The following is a 22,696-nucleotide window of genomic DNA, read 5'->3' as shown; positions in this document are numbered from 1 at the left end:
AAAGTTTTTAATTATGTTCTATCTAAACGGCGTGTGTTACTCTTGGCACCTGGGATAGGGGTTTGATATCTTCAGATGTGAGAGTGGAGATGGATCAGTTCAAAGGCCTATCGGTGCAGCTGGTGAAATACATTACACATTTATTAATAATCTCAAATAATTCTCAAATTGAGGTAGCGTACTGAGGTAAGCGTTTTTAGAAATTCCTCAAAATATGCTTGTATCTTGTAGCCCATTTAATGTTTACTTGAGCCTCCCAATGGAATCATTTGGTAGAAGCTGATGAGCTAGAGAGAGAAGAAGTGTAGCTGAGTTTATGGTGAAGCTTATACGATGGCACCAATAGCACAGATGACATGTGTTGCATTATTCCTTGATGGTTCCGTGCAGATTCAGATTAGCTAATGTACTCAAGCCCTTAAACGTTGGAGGTTTATTCAATCAGTTGTATAAATAAAAACAAATCATTGATCTGTATTGAAAAGTCATTTTGGCCCAGAGTCCTAGCAAGCCCAGTCCCAGGCCCAGATGACACAGACAGTACATCAGTGACTTGGATGGATGCATCATGAATGCGTCATTCTTTGTGTGTACTGGAGGGCCCAGCAGTGTCTCAATGTACTACAGCAGTTTTGTGGATACGTCAATGACAGCCTTGCAGGGGGTTAGACATTCCACGGAACTACTGCTGGGGGGAGAGATTTGTCATCAGCCATTACCTCACATAATATAATACAGAAACACAAACACATATCTCCCCTCATCACCAGCTGGGACCCCCCCCCCACACTGCTGACAGTGACAGAAAACCCAAATCATATTTGACCTATGTACACTTCACTGTTAATGTTTAGTTCATAAATGTTTCCATACAAACAAAGTAAAGTTGATAAAAGTTTCCTTACAAATTTGATTCACAAGGAGCTCTAGCCTTGAGACATAACAAAATAACATCACATTTTTCTATTGACAGTTTATGTGTTGTCAAAGAGCATGTTAAAGCTATTCATTTCAGTCTTTGTGATCTCAATCACTGTGAATCAACACTGAGAATACATCTTAAAAATCGTTTTCCACTTCAAGCAAGCTACAATGAGTGTACAAAACATTAGGAACACCTTCCTATATTTACATCAACATTTACATAATTTAGCAGACGCTCTTATCCAGAGCGACTTACAAATTGGTGCATTCAACTTATGATAGCCAGTGGGACAACCACTTTTTTTTAAAAATGTTATGGGGGGTGGGGGAAGAAGGATTACATTTATACTATTCCAGGTATTCCTTAAAGAGGTAGGGTTTCAAGTGTCTCCAGAAGGTGGTCAGTGACTCCGCTGTCCTGGCGTCGTGGGGGAGCTTGTTCCACCATTGGGGTGCCAGAGCAGCGAATAGCTTTGACTGGGCTGAGCTGGAACTGTGCTTCCGTAGAGGTAGGGGGGTTAGCAGGCCAGAGGTGGATGAACATAGTGCCCTCGTTTGGGTGTAGGATCTGATCAGAGCCTGAAGGTAAGGAGGTGCCGTTCCCCTCACAACTCCGTAGGCAAGCACCATGGTCTTGTAGTAGATGCGAGCCTCAACTGGAAGCCAGTGGAGTGTGCGGAGGAGCGGGGTGACATGAGAGAACTTGGGAAGGTTGAACACCAGACGGGCTGCAGCGTTCTGGATAAGTTATAGGGGTTTAATGGCACAGGCAGGGAGCCCAGCCAACAGCGAGTTGCAGTAATCCAGACGGGAGATGACAAGTGCCTGGATTAGGACCTGTGCCGCTTTCTGTGTAAGGTTAGGTCGTACTCTGCGAATGTTGTAGAGCATGAACCTGCAGGATCGGGTCACCGCTTTGATGTTAGCGGAGAACGACAGGGTGTTGTCCAGGGTCACGACAAGGTTCTTTGCACTCTGGGAGGAGGACACAATGGAGTTGTCAACCGTGATGGCGAGATCATGGAGCGGGCAGTCCTTCCCCGGGAGGAAGAGCAGCTCCGTCTTGCCGAGGTTGCACCACCTTTTGCCCTCAGAACAGCCTCAATTTGTCGGGGCATGGACTCTACAAGCTGTTGAAAGCATTCCACAGGGATGCTGGCCCATGTTGACTCCAATGCTTCCTACAGGTGTGTCAAGTTGGCTGGATGTTCTTTGGGTGGTGGACCATTCTTGATACACACGGGAAACTGTTGAGCGTGAAAAACCCAGCAGCGTTGCAGTTCTTGACACACTCAAACTGGTGCACCTGGCACCTACTACCATTTAACAAGTGACATCAATAAGGGATCATAGCTTTCACCTGGTCAGTCTATGTCATGGAAAGAGCAGGTGTTCCTAATGGTTTGGACACTCAGTGTATATCCACTCCAAATGAATAGACACCCACACCTATTTGACAGCTGAAGACTAGCAGGCTGTATGTTTGTGTTTCAGAGAAAGATATCTGTGTAAAAAATGCAACTCAGAAAAATGTCCCTGGAGCGTACATATCCATGTTGGCTGGACTTCAAATTGGTAAATTACTGAGCTGACATGATACCACTCTAACCCAATGATTTTAGGTCAATGTCAGTTGAATTTGAGGGACCAGTTTACAACTAAACCATTTATTTCAGAGGCTGAAATATGATGCATTAAACCAGATATAGCAAAAAAGTAAGTGGATTTGCTCTAACCATTATTGTTTATCTGGTCTGTGGTTAGTCAGTGTAGATTTGAAAGAATCCACTGTCTGGTCCATTAATTGAAACATGACTGAAACTGGAAAGGAGTCAAAGTGAATAACCATTAACATACTTTACTCAACCAAACTAAGAAATATAACTGGCATCTGTCAATAACAAACTCATTTAATCTATATTATAGTTCAACTTCGCGTCTCTTGGCATAACTGCTAAAGTGTTGGGTTGACAGTCGTTGGACCAGGGTTCGTGTCCTGGTCGGAGCTATGCCCCTAATTCGCTACACTGGTTCAGCTTAAATATGATTTCTAGTTTGCTCAACATTTGGGCATATTATTGTAGCTGAACCAACATCAATTCTCAAGTTGAATTGTATGTTACACTCAACCTAAAATTCAGTTGAGTGAACATACAATTCAACTTGAGAATTGATGTTGGTTCAGCTAATATGTAAAAATAAAGAACGTCGCACACTCTAATTATGGTCCAACCAACGTTTTAACGTTGTCGATAATATGCCCAAACTGGAAATCGTATTGCAGCTGGTTGCTGTGAATATTTTAAGTTGAATCAAAACATCTTTTTTATTTTTTAAGTTTGATATTGTATTGGAACACATATTAGTCTGCTCATCAGTTTACTCACAGGATTTGAGCAAGAGAGAAAGACTACTGGGTCATCAGCTAGTCAACAGTCTATTTTCAAAATGAAGACCTTCAGTGACTACTGTACAGATGTCTGTTCCTTCCAAGCTGAACATCTAATAGAGTGTGAGGAAGAATAGGAGAGAGAGAGACAGAGAGAGAGAAACTAGGAAAAAGAGTGTGAGGGAGAGAGTGAGAGAAAGAAAGAGAGAGAGCAGTTGAGAGAGAAGGAGAGAGAGAGATAATAGGAGAGAGATGGATTGTATTGTAAGTGGTAGTGGGCTACAGTAGCTCTCCCCTTATCTGGGGCTCTCTGTCCCATTGTGGGAACCCGCCCAAGCCGCCTAGGAAACGAGAGCTTCCTGTTGTTTTATAGAGCTTTCCTGCAGAAAGGTTGAGATGTGTAATCTGGGTCCACCAGGGAAGACGGACAGAGCAGTGTCAGGCAGAAATGAAAGCCCCTAATCTGTCTCCCGTGTCTTCTTGTTCTTGCTGTTTTCTGCCTCTTCTTCTCTGGGGTAAGTTGATGATTTACAGAGTACTATATGTATATAAAGAGGGCCAGGGGTATGGAGGAGTATGTTGGATTACTGAGAGAAAAAGTCTGCAAAACATTGCCCTAGATTTCACCTCCTACAGTAAGTGGAATGCTTAGAAGCGCACAGTGAAGTAAGGGATTGTAGTAAGAGTTTGGCAGATCTAATATTAGATTATTGTTTTAAGTAGCCTAAACTAAGTAATTTTGATTTGTTAAAAACATTTTCATGCTCCAATGGTGAGGAAACAGAGGTTAAATATAGGTATGATGATGGTATGGATCTGGTGTAGTTTTCGAAGATTTTAAGCAGATTGCTGTTCTAATTTAGATTATCTGTTTTTACCAACAAACACATAAGATATGTCATTGAGATCATCACAGTCTTCACAGAACACAATGTCACAATAACTGTTTAATAAGGAATACCCAACTTTAGACTCAATTTCCCAGACCAGATCACTGTCCTTCAAAAAAAAAAAAGCAAGTTATTCAAAGACTACATTAAATAGTTTGTGTTTGAGGAAATGGCTGAACTGTTTCAGATTCAGAGAACAAAGGGAGGATGCACTCCCTGCCACTGACCAGCTCTCTCTCTCTTCATTTGTTTCTCTCTTTCCCACTCCTTTCTTCCTGTCTGTCCTATATGTTCATCAGTCTTCTATATGTACAAATACATATCTGTCTACTCATTTCTGTATTTCTACTTGCTTGTGTTTGTCTTTGTCTATTTCTCTGACTGTGCACGTGTGAGAATGTGAGTATACACTTTTCTGTAAAGAACTCTCCAGTAACATTGGCCCTGTTTCGTGTCTGTCCCTGTAGCACTGTGCTCTATAGCAGCTGGTCTGATAGGAGATTATGAGGCGCCACAAGCTACCACTCCAGGTAACTAACTGTTGTCCTTTTCTCATGGTCTCTACATCAACTAACAAAACTCATCAATGTCAACTAGTGTTAAAGACCAAGGGAACAACAACACATGTATTTTGTTAGAATATCTTCACTTTGATGGGGGTCCCATGGGTGTCCCGTGTGGCTCAGTTGGTAGAGCATGATGTTTCAACGCCAGGGTTGTGGGTTTGATTCCAACAGGGGACCTGTATGAAAATGTATGCACTCACTACTGTAAGTCGCTCTGGATAAGAGCGTCTGCTAAATTATGTAAATGTTATGATGAACACATTTACATTAATACTTTGATTAAACAGTAGGTTATTCTCATCAATTAGGTTTCACTTCACGGCATGACTCAACAACAAATGCAAACTACCAATCCCACGGTAAGTTACCAGATTCATTTAAAACTTTTTAGGCAACAGTTTAACACCTATTTCACAATATTGGTATTACACAACATAATGATCATAGATGGATTATGTTTGAAATGTTTGTAAAGGTGTAACACCCCATTCATGTTCTAAACAAACATTACCGTCGAGGTTTGTCCTTCGTCATTGCTATCGCGCAACGCTTTGATGTGAAATTATATTTGAATCCATGGGGGACTCTGTTGGACGAGCACTGTAAACACATGGGTTCAGAACAGAACTGGCCAACCTCTTAAAAAAAAAAAGACAACCGAGATGCCAAGAGTCCTAGGCTTCTAGCATAACGTGAAGCCAAGACAAACCTGTGGGGAGGTCCCCAACAGTGTGGGGTCAGCAGCAGCTGACACAAGACCCATAATTATCTGGAGTCAAAGGTTAACTGAAACCTCGTTACACCTCGTCTGCACGTCCTGTATTTGTTCACCATTTGCCCCATATGACGGCTATGTTCAACGCATGAACTCTAGAGTTGTGAAACAACTGGAACTTTGGAGCAGCAAGCCCCCCTTCACTGTTCCTCACCCTACGATTTCCTTTTTCTCTCTCTCCCCTACAACTCACCCAACTCTGAGCTCCTCCTCTGCTGAAAATACACATTTCCTGATGTCATTACTAAATCAAAACCGTTGCTCAGCAAACAGATGTGTTCAGGGGCCCAACCACATTGTGTAGCATAGATTGTCCTGAGAAGACATCTTCTAAATCTTTTTAAAGTCACTTTAAAGGTTTTTATTTCATCCCAGTAATCGACAAAGACTTGTTCTTTTGAAAAACTGCATCTCTGATAAGGAGCTTGAGATATGAATAATTGTTTTAGTGATGATGAAGAGATGGTCTAATGCGTTGTCTTTGAAAAGCAGTATGAAACTGAGACAGTAGTCTGCTGAGGTAACAGTCATGCAGCTCCACATGGCTCAAGGTACTACATAAAGATCCAGGAGGAGTCCACCCATATACCCAGGCTTATCCTATTGTGTGAACGCTGAAAGTCCTAGTGAGTCGGAGATTTGCATTACTTGCCTGTGGCTGTGGGGTAGATAGAGAGAGTAGGTCTTTGCAAACAGCTGGCTGACTCTAATAACATCTTCCAGATATAATGAAATTAACCCAGATATGAATCCACAGCCGTCTGCACAGCACACCCGTGCGTAAACGCCCTAGTCCTAAATGTTTACTTATGTTTCCGATTTGGCAGAGGCAGCCCTCAAGGCAAATAAATCACCAGCTGCATGTCGGCCAGGCCTTTGACTGTGAGAAATTGAGACTTAAAAGCAGAACTAGAGTTAAAGAGTAAAGGGTTTTCAGATGTGAGTCCAGCCCAACTTGGGTGTGCTCCCTTTTATTTGAGAGAGAGAGAGAGTGAGAGGACAATCTTTTGAGCCTCCACCCCTTTAAAAGGCAAGACAATCCTAAAGAAATGCACTGGAGAGGGGAAGAGATTGCTGCCAAGGCGCAGGGCAGACTTACAGATCCTCGAGGAACATCTGGTAACCTAACCGCGGGTAACACCTATCTGACATCTGGTAACCGGGGGTATGCCGCGTCTAGCTGCTTCCACCCCTGTCTAGTGTCCTGTTATGCCTTGTAGGGCTTGGTGTAAGAAGTTCAGGCTCAGTCTAGATGGTCGTCAGTCAGTGGGGAAAACTCTCCTATGTTCACTTTCTCTGACATGAAGGGAGCGCTTGGCTTCTTTGGGGTAATCCTCTCCGTTCTCTCTGGTGAGTGTGTGGGCTCGCCCCGGGCGGCAGTGAACGCGCGTCTCGCGTTGCTAGACATTCAGATTGAGTTGCTGACACGATGTGCAGCAGTAAAGATAACATTTATTGTATGCTTCGTTTTGATTGGTATCTTAAATGTTACATTGATAATTTGAAAACAAGATTTTATCATAATTTAAAAAAGATGTTGAATGACACAGCTGTTCAGTCTGTCGGTTTGAGAGGGTGTTTTTAACAGACATTTCTGTTGTGATTATAACCATTGGTCACTCAAATGTATACAAATGTATTGTCATTTTTTCTTCTTAGGTGTTAGCCACGAAGAGAGAGTTACCAGTGGATTAGGTGGGCCATTATTACTTTTCTGACACTACACGTAGGCTAGTTAATAGTGTTGAGGTGACAATGCTGTTTCTGCTTGCTGTTCATCAACATTAAGATTAGACAGGGAACTGTTAGTAATAATGTGTAACCATGAATCTTCTAGACATTCTTCTAATCCTTAATTTTAAGGATTCATTTTAGATGATTGAATCATTTTAAAGAACTGATTTTCTAATGTTACAATACTCTCTCTCTCGCTCTCTCTCTTATTGTCCAGGTTGTGGGAATAATTCTGTTGACTGTGATACCTACTGTGCTTTTTGTGAGTATTTTCCCACAAGGACGGAGTGCTACGCTGCTTTCTTTGAGATAAAGTGCTACAGTCCTTTTGTAGGTGATATGGAGTCATTAAACAAGACAGATTGGTGCAACTGGAACAATGTGAAGCGGTAGGCCTAAATGCTTCTTTTAATCCACTTATTATTCTGTTTAATTGATTTCTGATCCAATTTATCATGCCATTGGTCTTGCACATGCTTAGTTCAAACAGTCGTTTTGAGAAACCCAACACATAGTCAAGTGAATTCAGAGTTAACTCACTCATTAATGGTAAATCAATACCATGAAACTCTTAATAATGGCTTTCAGAGCACATAACATTGCCCTCTGTTGTACTAATAGTACCTCTCCCTCCTATCCCTCCCTGTAGGATGTATAACACCTTCACCCTGTGCACGGAAGAGATAGCAGAGTGTCTGCTGATCCCCTGGCCCAACAGGATGGTGGAGAATGAGTTTGTGGACATCCACTCCAGGTTCTTCCTGGACTGTCCCAATGAGGCGCTGAGCGACCCCCCACCCAGCATCGTATTTGCCCTGGTGATGACCCCCATCTGCCTCATCCCCATCATGGTGGTCCTGGTGGTGCTCAAGACCAAGAACGGAGATGGCAGCTCCTGATAGGACGTCCTGGATCAGTCCTCATCCACCCTGCCTCACCTCCATGTTCAGACTCACTCTCTCTATCCCCTGAGGATTCAAGACTGGGGCCATTGACTCAACTATCTTACAGAGAACTGCTTATCATCTTACACCCACTGATGATTGGCTTAGCTCTGTGGAGTCCTATCAAAACAATCTCACAGCACAAACACCTTACACATGACCTTTTTGGATGCACTGATACAGAATAAGTAGTACCACATGGGCATCATCCAAGGATTGACATTATACGCTTTAGTACTTACAGGGGTTCGAGAAAGGGTCTGTCTGTGTTGTGTAACGTGTCAGGTCAATATCCTCAGAGTTGCTTCTTGAAAACTCATCTTCTCCTCATTCGTCGATGCTCCTCTAACTAAAAGTGGTGACAGCTATGTAAATGTTTAAACTCCCTACACATCTTAGCAAAGTATTTAAGATAGTAGGGTTTATGGACTTCTCACTCAGACATTCCATGTCATTCTTGACAATCCATTCCATGACCATCTCCATCCTGTCCCAGATCTGAACCCTAACAGCGACTATGCTAAAATAGTTACATGTTTTTAAATAATTGTTTTATTTTTATATATGCGATTAAAGAATGGCAAAAGTTGGGATATTCTTCAGCACTTGTGGAATTATTGTGGTTAGGGGAGGATGACAGAAGCTGTAAAGCTTGCTAAAATGACGTCAAAGAGATTTTGTTATTGGAATTCCTACCCTCTGGCTGGGAAAACGTGAGTCTCGCATTGCTGGACATTCCGATTGAGTTGAAAACCAAAGACAAAGGCATTCTGTTTGAGGAATTCCCACTCTCCATTTACTGTACACTCAGAAAAAGAGGTGCTATCTAGAACCTAAAAGGGTTCTTCGGCTGTCCTCATAGGAGAACCCTTTGAATAACCCTTTTTTAATTCCAAGTAGAACCCTTTTGGGTTCAAAGTAGAACTCTTTCCACTGAGGGCTCTACATGGAACCCAAAAGGGTTGTGCCTAGAACGAAAAAGGGTTATCCTATGGGGACAGCCGAAGAACCCTTTTGGAAAAAAATTTTCTAAGAGTGTAGTTATCCCTATAGGATCTCCATCATGTCTATTTCTATATGTAACTACAGAACAAAACGTAATGTACCCTCTCACTTGGCAGCTTTCCTGTCTTTGAATGTGTTGTGTGTATATTGGAATTGTATGAGGCTTCTGGAGAGTCCTCCTTGGCCTGCCTCCGAGTGTAGGGTTTAGAATGTATGGGGTGTGGGGTGGGCGTAGGAAGGCCATGAGGAAGGGGTTTGGCCAAGCATCAGTCTGTGAGGAAGGTTGGGGTCAGGAACTAGACACAATGGGTGGGTAGCCTACGCCCAACATGTACCCTATGAGATCTGTTTCCAGGAATTGTCTATTTCCTAGCCTCAACCCCTCTCTCTCCCTCTTGACAATGACGGTCCCCACTGTCGCCCATGATGAGCCAGTCGACGCATGCCTGAAAGATGAATCAAGCATTAAATCAAAAGACTACAAACATTTGGTCTCCCCCCTGGCTCAGTGTAGCAATGAGCACTGACACTGACTGAAGACAGAAGGAAAAACAAATGTCTATCTTTCCTCTACTTAAACTGTGTAAGAACTGTTTGTTTTATTTTTTATTAAACTGTCGTGAATGACACTGAAAGCATTGTAGTGCATTCAGTTTCAGAAACAAAGAAATATGTATGCTTATGTATTGTATTTCTGCTCTTACTCTGGTCATAAGATTTACTGGACTGTCTGTGAGAGGGGTGTGGGTCTTAGTCAAAGCATAGCCTCTTTTCTTACACATAGTACTGTATATAATTATATTTTGCAATTAAATACTATGTTAAAGCCAAATGCCTAATTGCTTGACTTTGTTTAGTGCGCTACGGAAAAGGATTGCAGAAATAGATATTGTATTTTTGTGAAGTTTGCAGAAGGTCCAAAGTGAATCTCCTAACTGGATCTAATTGGTTTAAACCCCCTGCCTTAATGGAATGCACAGCTGATAATGGCATGGATGATTCATCAAGTTTTTCCTCATTCAGACCCAGTGCAGAGATGGGTGTTATTGTGAATTCCAAATAGACCCTTTGCCCTTTCACCCTATAGGGCACTCTTGTAGATACACCCCCCCCCCCCAAAAAGTGTATTTACTTGTGACTGCATGGGTGGCATTTTCACCATTCTTCATTGCAGTCCTACAATAGTCCATTGAAGCTCTTTTACTCACATACATTTGCTTGTGTGTTTCTGTGTGAGGTCTCCTCTCTAAGGAAGAAGTAACAGCAGCAGTATAATCCCCACCCTTATCTAGCATAGACAAGACTGCTGGGTGGACTTCTGTGTCTGTCTGGCTGGGTGGGGTGGGAAAGTGTGTTTGATGGCCCTCTTCCTCTCTAGAAGTCAGGTCATCCTCACCCCTGCCCTCCTGGTGACGTCACCCACCTCCCGTGTCACTCTTCAGGTCCCAGTGGGTCCATTCTAGAAATGAGAATTTCTAGAATGGATACTCCCATTGTCAGAGGGCATACCGAATGTCCATTCTGTGAACTATATTTGTATGGTCATAACACACCTTACCCTGCAGGACCAGCCAGTTAGAGCTGCCCATGTTTCTGCAAGGACCCAATATGCAGAGATCTTATAATACATGCAGATATCTACATGAGCAGCTGTCTTCCCACCTCTCCTCCTTTTGCCTTTGCTAAGGTTTTTGCTCCAACCCCAAGCCGTTGTGAGGTGTGTGTTTGTGTCAGTGGTTGTATGGGTCATTAAAGAGACTTGAGCTTCAGCTGGCGGATGATTGGAGAATGATTGCGCTCATAGCCTAGAAGCTCTGCAAGCCACCCTCAAAGCAGCAGGGGAATGGGGCTGTCTGTTAACATCCCAAAACAGAGGTCCTATGTCAGTGGTCATCTGATTCTCCACCTGAACCACCCGCATTCTCCATCTCAGACTCCTCACTTGCCATTGTACCACATTTTAAATACCTTGGAAGCAGTTTTTAACAACAGCAACCTGCACCTAGACACAAACGCTGCAGTCTACCAGGCAGTGTGTGTATCTACACTCCTTTATGGATGTGAAACATGGACAGTCTTCAGTCAACACTTAAAACAACTGGAGTCCTTTCACATAAAATGCCTCCAACGCATTTTGAAAGTGACCTGCCAGGACCGTGTTTCACTCTTAGAGATCATGCAAAGAAACAACTACAGGAGCTTTGAGGCGTCCATCACACACCAGCAGCTTAGATAACTCGGCCATGCCATCCGGATGCTAGAGGACCGCCTTCCGGGAAAGATGCTGTACAGAACTGGTTCTCTAGCAAATTAGTAAGATTGTCTCACCCAATGTTCAAGAATGGCCCTTTTCCCTTTATTCAGATTACAACCTCTCACTTCCAGTTATTTGAAAAGGAAATCATCTCCCAAATATCACTATTTCTAAAACAAGCCATAGAAAGTTGGTTGCAATTTCAATTTAATCCTCCAGAAATGACAGAACAAATAATGCAACAAATATTATGGTTAAACTCAAATATACTAATTGACAAAAAAACTATTTTTTTTTACAAAATGTTTAAAAAAAGGTATAATCTTCGTAAATGATATCATCGGTAGGACTAGTGGAATTATGTCGCACATGCAGCTAACAAAAACATATGGAAATGTCTGCTCTACCCAAAATTACAACCAAATAATTGCAGCCTTACCGCAAAAATGGAAGAGGAAAGTGGAAGGGGGAGAAAGTAAGGAACTTGTCTGTCGGCCTTGCATTAAAGAACATAATTGGTTAAGGAAAACTGTGATAAATAAAAAAGTATACCAGTTTCATTTAAGGACCAAAGGATTGACAGCCGTCCCATATAGATTGCAAAATAGTTGGGAAGAGATTTTTGACGTACCGATCCCATGGCATAGTGTTTATGAACTGATACGTAAAACGACACCGGATTCAAAACTTAGAATCTTTCAATTTAAATGTTTATATAAAATTATTGCTACCAATAGAATGTTATTTATATGGGGGATACAATCTTCCCAGCTCTGCAGATTTTGCTGCGAAGAGACAGAATCATTAGATCATTTGTTTTGGTACTGTCCATTTGTAGCTTGTTTTTGGACACAGGTCCAGGAATGGCTAAAGGATTGCAATATTTACCTGGAGCTAACCTTGCAGATAGCATTACTGGGTGATCTGAAAAGTCATAGTCAATCGATCAATAATATAATAATACTTTTAGCAAAAATGTTTATTTTCAATTCACAATCTGTAGAAACAATGAGAATAGAAAGGTTCAGAATTTTTGTAAAACATCACAGTACAGTTGAAAAATATATGGCAAATAGAAATCCTATATGGATGGTGTTAAGAGATAGACGGGAGGTGTTGAATGGAGTTGAAGGATGGGACTAATAACAACTAACAACAAATAATAACAAGATAACTAATAATGTAAGCATACTGTGTCCATAATAAATAATAAGTCTATATGTTGTAGGTTGGGAGCTTTTGTGAAAGAGCACAGTTAGAAAGATATGGCATATAGAAGCAAACCGGATGGACATCATGAAAATGATTGGAGAGGTTGAGAGTAGAAAAAAAAAATATATATATATATATATATATTATTATTGTAAAATTGACTGTGTCCATAAAATGTAGATAGTAAGTATAAGCTGGAAGTAGAGGCCTAAGCATTGTTGTTCACTAGTTTACTCCAAGTAGGGAAAGGGTGGTGGGGTTGGAAAGTAATAAAGGGGAATATATATATTTTAAAGGATATGTATGTGTATGTATGTATGTATGTGTGTATGTATGTGTGTATATGTATATATATATATATGTATATGTATGTGTATGTGTGTATGTATGTGTGTATATGTGTATATATATGTATATATGTATATGTGTATGTATATATATATATATATATATATATATATATATATATATATATATATATATATACAGTGGGGGAAAAAAGTATTTAGTCAGCCACCAATTGTGCAAGTTCTCCCACTTAAAAAGATGAGAGAGGCCTGTAATTTTCATCATAGGTACACGTCAACTATGACAGACAAAATGAGAAAAAAAAATCCAGAAAATCACATTGTAGGATTTTTAATGAATTTATTTGCAAATTATGGTGGAAAATAAGTATTTGGTCACCTACAAACAAGCAAGATTTCTGGCTCTCACAGACCTGTAACTTCCTCTTTAAGAGGCTCCTCTGTCCTCCACTCGTTACCTGTATTATTGGCACCTGTTTGAACTTGTTATCAGTATAAAAGACACCTGTCCACAACTTCAAACAGTCACACTCCAAACTCCACTATGGCCAAGACCAAAGAGCTGTCAAAGGACACCAGAAACAAAATTGTAGACCTACACTAGGCTGGGAAGACTGAATCTGCAATAGGTAAGCAGCTTGGTTTGAAGAAATCAACTGTGGGAGCAATTATTAGGAAATGGAAGACATACAAGACCACTGATAATCTCCCTCGATCTGGGGCTCCACGCAAGATCTCACCCTGTGGGGTCAAAATGATCACAAGAACGGTGAGCAAAAATCCCAGAACCACACGGGGGGACCTAGTGAATGACCTGCAGAGAGCTGGGACCAAAGTAACAAAGCCTACCATCAGTAACACACTACGCCGCCAGGGACTCAAATCCTGCAGTGCAGACGTGTCCCCCTGCTTAAGCCAGTACATGTCCAGGCCCGTCTGAAGTTTGCTAGAGTGCATTTGGATGATCCAGAAGAGGATTGGGAGAATGTCATATGGTCAGATGAAACCAAAATATAACTTTTTGGTAAAAACTCAACTCGTCGTGTTTGGAGGACAAAGAATGCTGAGTTGCATCATACCTACTGTGAAGCATGGGGGTGGAAACATCATGCTTTGGGGCTGTTTTTCTGCAAAGGTACCAGGACGACTGATCCGTGTAAAGGAAAGAATGAATGGGGCCATGTATCGTGAGATTTTGAGTGAAAACCTCCTTCCATCAGCAAGGGCATTGAAGATGAAACGTGGCTGGGTCTTTCAGCATGACAATGATCCCAAACATACCGCCCGGGCAACGAAGGAGTGGCTTCGTAAGAAGCATTTCAAGGTCCTGGAGTGGCCTAGCCAGTCTCCAGATCTCAACCCCATAGAAAATCTTTGGAGGGAGTTGAAAGTCCGTGTTGCCCAGCGACAGCCCCAAAACATCACTGCTCTAGAGGAGATCTGCATGGAGGAATGGGCCAAAATACCAGCAACAGTGTGTGAAAACCTTGTGAAGACTTACAGAAAACGTTTGACCTGTGTCATTGCCAACAAAGGGTATATAACAAAGTATTGAGAAACTTATGTTATTGACCAAATACTTATTTTCCACCATAATTTGCAAATAAATTCATTAAAAATCCTACAATGTGATTTTCTGGATATTTCTTTTCTCATTTTGTCTGTCATAGTTTACGTGTACCTATGATGAAAATTACAGGCCTCTCTCATCTTTTTAAGTGGGAGAACTTGCACAATTGGTGGCTGACTAAATACTTTTTCCCCCCACTGTATATATATATATATATATATATATATATATATAAACATGGGGGATTGGAAGTGATGCAGACAATTACATTGATGGAAGTTACAATCTATCTGCAATATTAAGCTAATCTACCCCCTTAAAAAAAAAAAAGAAAAAAAAAAAAAGATGCTGTACAGACAGCTACAACTGCGCCGTCGCTCTGCACAGGTGGGCAGAAAAACCACTCTAAAGGATCACTTGAAGACCTCACTAAAGAAGTGTGGGGTAAACCCTGCCTCCCTCGAGACTGTTGCCGCGGACCATTCCACCTGGCATAGGCTCTGCCGTCAAGTTGTGCAGTTGGCTGAGGAAAAAAGGACTGAACAGGCCATTGTGTTCTCTGTCTATGGCAGACAGTGCATACCACATCAGATTATATAGTCATCAGTGAACCCACAAGCAGTAGTGTAAGTCATCATCGGATGCGATGGACTACCTTAAGCAAAGTAAGTAAGGGGAAAGTAAGTAAGGGGAAAGTAAGTAAGGGGTCATTTAAGAGGCTTGCTTGGCCAGACTACTTGAAAAAGTTATGTGTTTCTTCTTGCAAAACATTGCCCTCTAGAGGTTAGTCACTCAAATGACATTTCAAAGCTTTTCCATCCAGACATTCAAAAGGATTGAGACTTATTGACACTTAAATTAATCTGATTTTGTTTTAATTTGTACATTTCTAAAAAATTAAAAAATTAAAATTAAGAAGTTACATATGTCATTTAACATCAAAGGCTGAAACCCTTTGAAATGCAAAGACACTTTGGGTCTGTGTTCAGTCACACATTCATTCCATTCAAGATTATTACAAAATATTAAATTAATTTTGATACATATACCAGATCTATCTAAATACCTTGTTAGTATAGTTAACTATTATGTAATTAAACATACATGATTAATCTGAATCCCAAACTGATTCGATACCAATAATGTAAGCAATTTTAGATAGCTCTCTGAGCACATCTTTCTTTCACAAAATACTCAGTTCACTCTAACACAAGGGGGGGCAAAGTACGGCCCGCGGTCCGTATCCGGTCGCGCCGGGCACTTCAATCCGGCCAACGAGACATTTTAAAAATGTATTAAATAGAATTATATTTGAGTCTAAAATTACTCATTCCATGATATACAAATAATCTCCAATAGATGGCGCTGTAGCCTGGCAGCACGCTCTGTATTTGGGCCTACAGTCAGATTCAGAATGCGCTCAGTCATCATAACCACTTCATTGCTTGATGACTTTTGAAGTAAAAAAATGAGTGCTGCGAAAATGAGAAAAGTGGACTCTGAATGTCGTGTGTTTAAAGAAGAATTGACAGCAAAATACTTTTGGACTAATATTGGACAAGAAAGTTTTGCCGTTTTTAAGGAATATAATCTCAATAGTCATTTTTTTTCAAGCAAGCATGCTAACTAAGCAGATGGCTCCGATCTTTTTTCTGTAGCACTGGATGAGAGTACTGACATCAGAGACACCGTTCAATTTCTAACTTTGAAATAACAGAGGAACTTCTTGCGATGGAATCAATGATGGGAACAACCAGGGGCTCTGATTTATATGACAGGGTGTCTGCCTGCTTGGAAAAAAATGGATCTACTGTGGAGAAAACTGACAAACGTCACAAAAGATGGATCACCAAACCTAACCGCTAAAAACATTGGCCTACTAAAAAGATTACAAGACAAAGTAAAAGAAGAAAGCCCTAACTCGGAGGAATTGATATTTCTTCACTGTATTATTCATCAGGAAGCCCTGTGTAAAAGTGTGTTAAAGCTGGAAAATGTTGTCAAAGTGGTTGCAAAACTTGTCAACTTTATACAGGCAAGGGGGCTTAACCATTGTCAGTTCATTCAGCTGCTCAATGACACAGAGGCAGAGCACCAGGACTTGTTGTACCATTCAAATGTGCGCTGGCTAAGCCTGGGAAAAGTATTTCGCCATGTGTGGGAACTGAGAGGGGAGATAGGTATGTTCCTTGATACGGTTGGTAAAGCTGATGACTTCTCAGAGTTGAAAGACACAGACTGGCTGGGCGACTTTGCTTTCGGTGTGGACATATTGAGGCATCTGAAAGATCTAAATGTGAAACTGCAGGGAAATTGTGTTTTTGTGCCTGAACTGTATTTAACGTGAAAGCATTCAAGGCCAAACTTATGTTGTTCTCCAGACAAATGAGCAGCCGGTCTCTCGCTAATTTTCCGACACTGGCCGAACTGAACGCGCCCACATCGCAGTGCCGCACTGAGACATACAGTAGCACTTTGATCGACCTGCATGCTGAGTTTTCCCGCCGTTTCTCAGACTTCACCAAGATTGAGACTGAGCTGGAGGTTGTATCATGCCCCCTGTCTTTCGACAGTGAGAAAGCAGCAACAGACACACAATTGGAGCTCATTGACATCCAATGTGACAGAGCTTTGAAGGAGAAGTACAAAACAGCAACAATAGACCAGTTCTATGGCTCACTGAATTAAACAACGTTTCCAAAGATTAAAAAGCACGCCCAAAAGATGCTTGTGTATGTGTGTGAACAAACGTTCTCAGTCATGAATTACAACAAATCCCATCGCAGGTCAAATTTAACAAATGACCACTTGTCAGCTGTTCTGAGAATCTTCACATCAAAGATGACACCAGACTTTGATGCCCTTGCCAAGAGAGGTGACCAGACCCATTGTTCACATTAAGACTCGAATAACCGTGACTGGGGTAGACAAGGATTATGCTTTTTCATGGTGATGGTTATGCAGTAAGAATGATCCAGTAATGCACTTGGATACAGGTAACAACTAATCAGTCAGATTTGGGCTGAGGTGATTGGATACTGTAAATATGGCTCACAATGGAGATGAGAATTATTCCTTAATATGCTTTCAAAAACAGACCATATCAAATGAAACGGATGCGCTTACCATATGTTTCACACAAATTTTAGACGCATATGTTTCACACAAATATTAGACGTTTTTTTTTTTTTTTTACACATTTGCTGTTACATTTTGCATGTCTCCAGTCATATAATATATATCAATATTGAAGTTTGCATATTGTGACTGTAAGTTTGATTGTACTTTACAAGGGTAGAATTGTTCTGCAAGCATATGTACACCTACAGTACACTAGTAGTTGCATGTCAATGTGGAAATGAATAAAGGCTTCACATGTTTTGTCACGCATATAGTATGTGGCCCTTCACTTGGTTTAAAAAACTCAATGTGGCCCTTGAGCCAAAAGGTTTGCCCACCCTAGACTCTAGGGTTTACCGAGAATGGTGCGACAAACAAAAAACATCCAGTCAGCGGCAGTCCTGTGGATCAACACAACTCTTTGATGAGAGAGGTCGAAGGAGAATGGCAAAAATTATGCAAGCTAACAGGCGGGCCACAAACAGACAAATGACGTGGCAGTACAACAGAACTGTGGTGTGAAGAACGGCATCTCGGAACACACAACTCGACAATCCTTGTCACAGAAGGGCTATTTTAGCAGACGACCACACCGAGTTCCACACCTATCAGCTAAAAACAAGAAGAAGCGACTTGAGTGAGCATGCGATCACCAACACTGGACAATTGAGGAGTGGAAAAACATCGCCTGGTCTGATTAATCCCGGTTCCTGTTGCGTCATGCTGATGGCAGAGTCAGGATTTGGCATAAGCAACATGAGTCCATGGACCCATCCTGCCTGGTTGCGGTGGTGTACTGGTGTGGGGAAGTTTTCCTGGCACACGTTAGGTCCCTTGATACCAATTGAGCAACAAACGTTTCTGATGATACCGATGAATTAATCCATGCACACAATGTGCTAATTTCCCATTTCCTTTTTGATCAGAAACAATATTTGATTTGATGTGCATGAAATTGTTTGGTGAAATACGCATGAAGGACAGTAGGAGCCAATGACTCTGCACCTTTTGATAGTTGTTTTTCCTATTTTGATTATCATGATGTGACTGCAATGAAAATCTATTGCTATTGATTACATTGGATGCAGACTAACTTTCTTTTTTCTCCCAGCTTGACTCAAGAGGTTACATTTGGAAAATACATTTACTGTTATGCAAAAGACCACAGAGTTCTGTGCCGTGTGTACACTGTTTTGAAGATCGACAACATTGTTCCAAAAAATGCTTGTATGCAGATGAGAAAAAATGTAAAAGGCTGTGTAGTTTATCTAACACTATGACCCCACAGCTATGGTATATACCATTACATAATGTTGTGAGACGTCTCAACGTGCAGATTAAAGTGAAGTGATATAGAAGAGAGTTCTCCCGGCCTCATAGTTTCCTAGATCTACTGCTGATGTAACAGTGTTGCTTCCGTCCCTCTCCTCGCCCCTACCTGGGCTTGAACCAGGGACCCTCCGCACACATCGACAACAGTCACCCTCGACGCACCGTTACCCGTCACTCCACAAAAGCCGCGGCCCTTGCAGAGCAAGGGAAACAACTACTTCAAGGTCTCAGGGCGAGTGACGTCACCGATTGAAACGCTACTAGTGCGCACTGCTAACTAGCTAGCCATTTCATACCGGTTACACTGACATAGGCTGACATGTTGCTGGCGGGCTGTTCTCTTCTCTTCTCCTCTCCCTGCCTCCCTCCCTGGAAAAGGACCAGAGGGGTATACTACAAAGCAGGATCAATAAATTAGCTAACTTTGATAAACAACCAAAAATAACAATAGATTTGATGTTTCATTAAGAAAGCTAAACTCAGATATGTGTATTTGATTGTTGATTCAATTAGACCATGCCCATTCAAAGCGCATCTTTATAAAAAAGATGAAGTTATTTCAGAATATGTTGTCAAGCTAGATGGCTAAGTCATCAATCAACTCATCTATGGACCCGTTCACTTATGTAACACCTGTCACATCTGACATATACTCAGATTAATTTATGCTTTTCAAATCCTTTCATTTCACGTTGGTGGGATAACCTAAAGGCAGAAGAAGCTTAGTCTGTAAACATATCCAAACAGATCCTAGCAACGTGTTTTAATGCAATATGCAAATGATGACATTAAGGTTACCAATTGCATTAGGGAACTAAATCTGTGACCAAATAGGTAGGTACAAGATCACGAACGATGTAAACATTATCTGGGTATTTGCATTTCAATGCGAGTTCAACCATAATTTGTCTGTGGGATTGTACCCTGTTTATTCTGGTGATAACTAAATCACTGGCTGTCTCATGGCGTGTGTGTGTGTCATGATCGGGATGGCCTGAACTCGCAGCCTGATAGAATACCAAGGCAAACCGCATTAACTGCAGTCAAAACACGGTGGAACAAAGCCAGAGTGCAGTAACTTCACTTAGTAACTTAAGTTACTGCTGTTTACCTTGGTTTTTACTTGGATTTTGTAGTTACTGGAAATTTCACACTCTTATTTTCTCTGAAACTGAAGATAATTGAACCAGGACAATTTGTCACAAGATAAAACAGATGCTACAAAGCCTGATTTCGGTCTTAACTCAATTTTGACCAAATGTGCAGTTACTGTAGTTTGCAGTGTACAGTAGTGTCAGTGGAGACTGCTGAGGGGAGGACGGCTCATAAATATGGCTAGAATGGAGTCAATGGAATGGCATCAAACACATCAACGATGTGGTTTCCATGTGGTTGATACCATTACGTTGACTCCATTCCAGCCATTATTATGAGCCGTCCTCCCCTCAGCAGCTTCCACTGAGTAGTGTTGGCCTATGACCCTATCATTCTTGTTTGCACGTCTGGACATACAAGAGTTGGAGGAAGGGGTGAGAGGAGGGGTGGCATGTTTGTGAGTGAAAGGGCTAGAGGACATCCTGCAGATGGGTTGACTGGCTGACAAAGAGGACTGAGTGGCATGCCCACTGGGCACAGACGTCAATTCAATGTCTATTCCATGTTGGTTCCACGTAATTTCATTGAAATTACATGGAAACAACATTGATTCAACCAGTGGTGCCCAGATGGTGGGTTGTGTTGGGGGCTTAAGAGAAGGAAAAGTCGATGCACAGAACAGAGATGGGATGGGCAGTGGTTTGTATTGATCTCCTGTCTGTTTTGCTGTCAGATGATCAGTCCCAGACAGAGTGCTGGCGTTCATCATTTAGCCAATGTGAGGATGAGAGAGCTATGGAAATACATAGCAAACTATTGAATATAACCTTTTTGCTTAGTTACATGCAGATACAGTTGAAGTCCGAAGTTTACATACACTTAGGTTGGAGTCATTAAAACTCGTTTTTCAACCACTCCACAAATGTCTTGTTAACAAACTATAGTTTTGGCAAGTCATTTAGGACATCTACTTTGTGCATGACACAATTAATTTGTCCAACAATTGTTTACAGACAGATTATTTCACTTATAATTCACTGTTTCACAATTCCAGTGGGTCAGAAGTTTACATACACTAAGTTGACTGTGCCTTTAAACAGCTTGGAAAATTCCAGAAAATGATGTCATGGCTTTAGAAGCTTCTGATAGGCATTTGAGTCAATTGGAGGTGTACCTGTGGATGTAGGGCGGCAGGTAGCTTAGTGGTTAAGAGCGTTGTGCCAGTAACTGAAAGGTAGCTGGTTCTAATCCCCGAGCTGACTAGGTGAAAAATCTGCCGATGTGCCCTTGAGCAAGGCACTTAACCCTAATTGCTCATGTAAGTCGCTCTGGATAAGAGTGTCTGCTAAATGACTAAAATGTGAAATTATGTATTTCAAGGCATACCTTCAAACTCAGTGTCTCTTTGCTTGACATCATGGGAAAATCAAAAGAAATCAGCCAAGACCTTAGAAAAAGAATTGTAGACCTCCACAAGTCTGGTTCGTCCTTGGGAGCAATTTCCAAACGCCTGAAGGTACCACGTTCATCTGTATAAACACCATGGGTGTCACGCCCTGGCTCTAGGGACTCTTTTAAGTTGAGCCAGGGTGTGTAGAGTTTATGTTTTGTGCTCGTTGTGTCTAGTCTAGTTTTTGTATATCTATGTTGGCCAGAGTGGTTCTCAATCAGAGGCAACGAGTATCAGCTGTTGCTGGTTGTCTCTGATTGGGAACCATATTTAGTCAGGTGGTTTTCCCACAGTGTTTGTGGGATCTTGTTCCGTGTTGGTTTGTGGTTTGCACCTGTGGACGTCACGTATCGATTTGTTGTTTTGTTCGTGTATCATTTAATAAATAAGTATGTTCACCTTCCACGCTGCGCCTTGGTCCTCTATATCCGACGATCGTGACAATGGGTCCACGCAGCCGCCATACTGCTCAGGAAGGAGACACGTTCTGTCTCCCAGAGATGAATGTACTTTGGTGCTGAAAGTGCAAATCAATCCCAGAACAACAGCAAAGGACCTTGTGAAGATGCTGGAGGAAACCGGTACAAAAGTATCTATATCCACAGTAAAACGAGTCCTATATCGACATAACCTGAAAGGCCGCTCAGCAAGGAAGAAGCCACTGCTCCAAAACCGCCATAAAAAAGCCAGACTACGGTTTGCAACTGCACATGGGGACAAAGATCATACTTTTTGGATAAATGTCCTCAGGTCTGATGAAACAAAAATAGACCTGTTTGGCCATAATGACCATCGTTATGTTTGGAGGAAAAAGGGGTGGCTTGCAAGCCGAAGAACACCATCCCAACCGTGAAGCACGGGGTGGCAGCATCATGCTGTGGGGGTGCTTTGCTGCAGGAGGGACTTGTGCACTTCACAAAATAGATGGCATCATGAGGAAGGAAAATTATGTGGATATATTGAAGCAACATCTCAAGACATCAGTCAGGAAGTTAAAGCTTGGTCGCAAATGGGTCTTCCAAAAGGACAATGACCCCAAGCATACTTCCAAAGTTGTGGCAAAATGGCTTAAGGACAACAAAGTCAAGGTATTGGAGTGGCCATCAAAAAGCCCTGACCTCAATCCTA

General features: G+C 41.6%; 1 protein-coding gene across 2 annotated transcripts; it reads left to right on the top strand.

Annotated features, from left to right (window-relative positions):
- The first annotated feature begins 3,717 nt into the window (after positions 1 to 3,717).
- Positions 3,718 to 10,056, top strand: LOC311103793 (receptor activity-modifying protein 1-like). Of its 2 annotated transcripts, none has more exons than XM_084145446.1 (6): positions 3,718 to 3,828; positions 4,671 to 4,733; positions 5,078 to 5,128; positions 7,204 to 7,239; positions 7,496 to 7,667; positions 7,928 to 10,056. In XM_084145446.1, the coding sequence occupies exons 1-6, from the start codon at positions 3,762 to 3,764 to the stop codon at positions 8,175 to 8,177; spliced, it is 639 nt and encodes a 212-aa protein (XP_084001572.1). In that variant the 5' UTR covers positions 3,718 to 3,761; the 3' UTR covers positions 8,178 to 10,056. The 2 variants fall into 2 exon arrangements, with proteins under 2 accessions (XP_084001572.1, XP_084001571.1); XM_084145445.1 differs by having other exon boundaries at positions 3,732 to 3,828; positions 5,057 to 5,128.
- The last annotated feature ends 12,640 nt before the right edge of the window (positions 10,057 to 22,696 follow it).

The sequence above is a fragment of the Coregonus lavaretus genome (genome assembly GCF_964263955.1).
Source record: "Coregonus lavaretus genome assembly, chromosome: 28".
NCBI classification, from domain to species: Eukaryota; Metazoa; Chordata; class Actinopteri; order Salmoniformes; family Salmonidae; genus Coregonus; species Coregonus lavaretus.
This window is presented reverse-complemented; position numbering and strand designations above follow the sequence as displayed.